Source organism: Triticum urartu, chromosome 5A (assembly GCF_056163025.1).
Source record: "Triticum urartu cultivar PI428250 chromosome 5A, HENAU_Tu73, whole genome shotgun sequence".
Taxonomy (NCBI): domain Eukaryota; kingdom Viridiplantae; phylum Streptophyta; class Magnoliopsida; order Poales; family Poaceae; genus Triticum; species Triticum urartu.
The window spans coordinates 124460708-124466454 of record NC_141877.1 but is presented as its reverse complement, the minus strand read 5'-3'; the positions used below and the strand labels follow the sequence as shown (position 1 = coordinate 124466454).

The 5747-nt window shown below is 45.5% G+C and overlaps 1 protein-coding gene across 1 annotated transcript; it reads left to right on the top strand.

Moving 5' to 3' along the window:
- Nucleotides 1-850: 850 nt before the first annotated feature.
- On the top strand, nt 851-2957 carry LOC125555751 (transcription factor JAMYB). Its single transcript, XM_048718606.2, has 3 exons — nt 851-1169; nt 1283-1412; nt 2102-2957. The coding sequence occupies exons 1-3, from the start codon at nt 956-958 to the stop codon at nt 2592-2594; spliced, it is 837 nt and encodes a 278-aa protein (XP_048574563.1). The 5' UTR covers nt 851-955; the 3' UTR covers nt 2595-2957.
- Nucleotides 2958-5747: the final 2790 nt, after the last annotated feature.

The following is a 5747-nucleotide window of genomic DNA, read 5'->3' as shown; positions in this document are numbered from 1 at the left end:
GATTTATTGGATGGATGATTCCAGGCAGCTGGTCGTTCCACGGCATTCAACCCTCCGAGGAGTGGTGATGCTTCTCAATTGTCACTGCGTCTACGAACGACTCTGTTTAATGTATGCTTACCAATATCTAACGAATAGAAATGTAAATCATCTTTTACTTTCTGAAGATGAAAAGATTCTTCCCGCCTAGCTTCCATCCTAGTGATGCTTCTATCATTATAGGAGGATGTGTGAAGGTTTGTCCTTCGGCGAATTTTACGGAATTACGAGCGAAATTTGTCTTCGGTGGATCCATATGGATCCGGTTTTCTTCATCTTTATTTGTCGGTTTACATATTGCACCATTTCGATCTATGCGTCTCCTTATCGTCGCGGTTGCTGTTCAGGTGCGTTGGTCGTATGTGATTTTAGCGTGACGCTTCCCGAATGTTTACTGTAATAAAATTTGCACGGCTTCGATGAAGAGATGATGATGACGGCGGCGCAGCTTCGTCTTGCTCAAGTACTTGCAGTCATCGTTAGATGGTATGCAAATCTGGATGTGTTTTTTACCTTTGATGTTTTTTTAGTGTTCTAAAAAAATACAAATACATGCCATCTTTTACGTACGCGCGCCGCCTCAATAATGCGGTCCATATCATCCATCTCCGAGCGCCGACCCATGGCCTCAATTGTACGGTGCTCTTGTAGTTGTGAAAATACGTACACGCGCACGCGCGGAGAGGGATGCCTTGCGCCACCCGTCCTCTCTCCCTCGCATTTCACCACGTGCGCATTCTTTCTCTCCCTCGCGCTCACTTTTCTACTTCCTCTTCCCTCGCAAACACTATAAAACGACTTCACTACTTGACATCTCCCTCTCTCATTAATCCAATTCTCCAACTTGTCAAGCTTCATAAACTGGCTTAGTCTCCGCCCCTCTCTTTCTCTAGAACTAGAAAAAGGAAGAGAGAACATGGCGTCATGGTCATCGTCGTCCACGCAGCGGAGCAGCGGCGCGACCATGCCGTGCTCCGTGGTAAAGCTCGACGACGACCTGCTGCACCACGAGGAGGAGACCGCCGAGGAGATCCGGCGCGGCCCGTGGACCGTGGAGGAGGACCTCACACTCGTCAACTACATCGCCGACCACGGCGATGGCCGCTGGAACTCCCTCGCCCGCGCCGCCGGTATGTCCGCCTGCAGCCGGCCTCCGGCCATGCAGATTGTCTTTTCAATTGATTCTTGATTTGAGCCTACTCTGAAGTAGGAACTGACCGTGGATCCATGCGTGCTGGTGCAGGGCTTAAGCGGACGGGGAAGAGCTGCCGGCTGCGGTGGCTGAACTACCTCCGGCCGGACGTGAAGCGCGGCAACTTCACCGCCGACGAGCAGCTGCTCATCCTCGACCTCCACTCCCGCTGGGGTAACAGGTAATTACCAATAATCAAACGTCGCATGTCATGCACACCGTGCATACAGTAGTTACCGGCCAGTACAGCCAGCTAGCTCCAAGTCCAACCTAGCTAGCTAGCTAGCTAGATGTGGACTAGCTTGCACGTCAAATCAAATTGAAAGCCTCCAGCTAGCTCCATCGGATGGCACACTTCAGATTGTACAAGTCTGGCTACCTAAACGGGAATAGGATGCATATGGGTTGCAGCATGGCCACATGCACCATATGCCTATGCCTTTCTCTTTCACCTCACATACGGTGCATCAAAGCTGCACGCCTCTTCTATCGTTCTCTTCTCCAAAGATTTGGAGAGTACTACCAATCTAGCTGTCTCTAATTATTGCTTCGTTAGATTTCATGTTTTTATTCAAACTAGTTATTAACGCTCTTATATTTCTTTAGGAGGGAGTATTTATTTCTAATTCATTATAGAGTGGATAAATTAATTATAGTTCATTTTCTCCACACCCACACACACTCCAGCGAGAGTTGCCGAAAATTTAACTTACTAATTAGGTTCCACTTACAAAGGTGTCTTTTGCTAATTAATGTCGAAAATTTGTTTTCCTTTTCCTCACGAAAAGATGTTGCAATTAATTAGTTTTCTTCATGCACCATAAATATTTCCCTAATTGCATTTGTTCCTTTGATTCTTGCACATGAAAGGTGGTCCAAGATAGCTCAACACCTTCCTGGGAGGACCGACAATGAGATCAAAAACTACTGGAGGACAAGGGTGCAAAAGCACGCCAAGCAGCTCAACTGTGATGCTAACAGCACCAAGTTCAAGGATGCCATGAAGTATCTATGGATGCCTCGCCTTGCTGACCACCACCTTCAGCAAGCATCTACAGTAGGTGATCATCTTGTGCCTGGGCCACCAACGGCCTACATGGAGAGCTCCGGCATGGTGACATCGTCGTCCGACTCGTTTGCATCGGAGTCATATGATGGTGCACGCTGTGCAAATGCGAGCGTGGGAGAGATGATACATAGTGGGGATTGGGTTCAAGAGCAGAATCAAGGGTTTTGGCCTGAGACAAACCAGAATTTCCAGCTTCAAGACTCGGAGTTGTCTGGATGGGTACAAGGGTTCTCCGAGTCCGACAGCCTCGCTGAGAATTTTTGGAGTTTGGAGGACATTTGGAAGATGCAATGATTTATATTCTATGTTGGAAAAGGGTCACGTGCATATACGATTTATGGTCGGCATGGTGGTGTTGAGTTAGATGCGTCACTTATATGGAGAAAAAACTAGAGTTAATTAGTTTATTCTAACTCGAAAAGTCACTATTTTATAGAACAGTGATTAAAGTTCTTTTCGTTTCTTTTTCTTTCTTTTTTTTTACTTTTTGGGTCAGGTGTTCATTTTTTTCCTCATACGGACTTGTTCTCCGAGAGGTTAAAGGGATGGAGTATTCCGCGCCTGATGTGTAATGTTACTTATCAGGATGCAAATGTACAAGCGCACAAATGATTGGTATTGAAACCTTTGTGCACTCATATTTATGTGCTACAATTATCCTCCAAAGTCCCAACGTCTTAATTTCAAGTCTCTGGCCTTTTCACGTGATTGCTTACGTACTTTCTCTGAAGCGATAAATATGCATCTAGTTCGAGCTATTCGAATTGGTCACCGTTGCGCAAGGGAGGAGGTCCAACATGAACATGCTAATGTCCCGTGTGGAGAACCGAATTTCACAGAGAATAACTAGCTGATTCGCTCAAGGATCTGCAAAAAAGATGACCCTAAGTCTCTAAACTAGAAGTTGGTTTAGACGAACTGGTAGCAATACAACAACATGTTGGTATTATATATAGTATGAGGAATTGTATATAACTTATATGCTACAGGTCTTCTCAAAAAGCAAAAGAAGAAAGAAATATAGTACCAGTACAAATTATGAAATATATGTAAAAAACACATTTCAAAATGTAAAAAAAATCAAGACAAAATTCCGGGAGTGCATCGGGACATTATATGTGCGTGCACAAATTTTCATTGAAAAAGACATTTTTTGTGGCATGTACAAAAAAGACAAAAAAAATGCCTCGTGAATAGTTGTAACCAGGCATAAAAAATTATCGTTTTTACACAAGCCGCAAAAAATGTCCTTTTTCACCGGAACTTTGTGTACGCACATATAAAGTCCGGATTCACACACGGAATTTTTTCTCGTAATTTTTTAACATTTCAAAATGTGTATTTGGACAATGGGCACATATACACCTATGAGCCAAAGCCAATTTCCGTACAACAACATGCTAGTATTATATATGAGTATGACTGTATGAGGAGTTGTATATAACTATATGTACTGAAACACAACTCCAATAATATATGCTATACGTCTTCTCAAAAAGCAAAAGAAGAAAGAAATATAGTAGCAACACCATACAAGCTAGGGAGAGCAGATTCCGTTTATCTCGCCATGCCTTTTATCTCCAAAAGGAAAGGAAGAAAAGGAAGCAAGAAAGATAAGCAACGCGTACCACTTTGTCCTTGGATCATTCACACATGACTCCCAAAAGTAAGTGGTGCATATATCTCTGCATGACCAGCTTGCTTGTACTTCCAAGCTAGTAGCCTCCATAGATTCTCCAAATCATTTGTCCAATCTCACACTAGCTTTTCTTTCGGCTAGGTACTACATAGTACTACACCCAGGCACCCACGTGGGGAAACGCTCAGCCGTAGCTTTTCTGGCCCCTCGAGGGTTTTCCAGTTTGCACAAGGCACCGGGCATGTGCTAACTGGCTGCAAGAAAAGAACAATCCATGCTAGCTTGCGAGTTGTTGCTAGCTCTCGTCTCACATCTCATGCCCGGGAATGGCATGCCTCCATCGACGGATTTGGAAGCAATAAAGCCCGCTTTTACGTGCCGCTCGAAAGCCGCGGCATGCACGGATGCAGCTAACTAAAACCCCTAGACTAGATGAAGTTAATGGACGAACCACTTGCTTGTTGAGCGTTGATGGGCAGTTAGGCGCACTATGTCATGCGCTTGTCTTAGTGTCTTTCTCTCCGCTACCTCCGTCCTGGTTTATTAGTCATCATTGTATTTTGTGTCAAATTTTGACTATAAATTTAACTAATAAAATGTTTGTGCATGTCACAAAAAATTATGTCATTCAGAACTATGTTCAAATACGAATCCAACCATGTAATTCTTGTTGACATGCATTAGCATTTTGTTAGTTAAATCATTGATCAAAATTTAGCACAAATTACAAAGAAGACCAATAAACCTGGACGGAAGTAGTATGTTTCAAGCATCACCCATCCACCGGCATCGTAACATCAACACGTTTAATGTCAATCCAATAAACCTGAACACGGCATCGATCTGCTATATATGTGCCGGCTCCAGTGACGACGGCGGCGGTGCATTCTCCCCTGGGTCATCCTCTCTCGGCTGCTGGTGGATAGTCACAGGGCTTCAGGCCTTGGAGAAGGGAGTGCGGTTGGCGGCGGGGCTCAGCGGCCGTTGGAAGGGGCGTAGCTAGCCAAGCGTCTCACGGCGACCTCCCATGGATGGCGGATCTGGTGCGGCAAAATGTGAGGTCGCGTGGATAACGAGCGGTCACTTGGTGAGCGGCGACGATGGGGCTCCCGGGACAGGTTTAATGTATATCCAATAAATAAACTTGAACACGGCATTGATCTACGTGCGGGCTCCAATGACGGCGACAACGGTGCACTCTCCGCTGGGTCATTCTCCCTTGGCTGCTCGTAGACGATCGCAGGGTTTCAGGCCTCGGAGGAGGCAGTGCGATCGGCGGCAGGGCTCGGTGGCCGTTGGAGGGGCGTTGGCGGCGGCTCAGCGGTGCGGCTGGCCAGGCGTCTCACGTCGGTCTCCCACGGATAGTGAATTTGGGATGCAATGGGTGAGGAGGCTGCGTGGCTGAGGAGCGGTCGCCTGGTAAGTGGCGGTGATGGGGCTCTCGGGACATGTTTTTTAAACCTTAAAACAATAGGAAAGGCTCCTACCGCGCTATATATAAATAGATATGGTTATATATAACCCATGAGGGGAGACACCCCAAGGACATAAGGAGAGCTACAAAAGAAAGATCAGAAAATATGGTTAGAATACAAAGAAAGGCACATGGGACCAAAAGAAAGAAACAAGGCACACAAAGAAATGGCAAGAAGAGTGATGTAGTCTCACAGATTATGATTGAGTCTATATTTAAGCCAGAGCAAATCACTTATTTTCACACTCTAGTGGTTGTCCTTGTGGTGTTATGAGATGGTTGGTGTGGATACGGTCACTATTATAGTTCGTCGATCTTGGACACTACAAAAGAA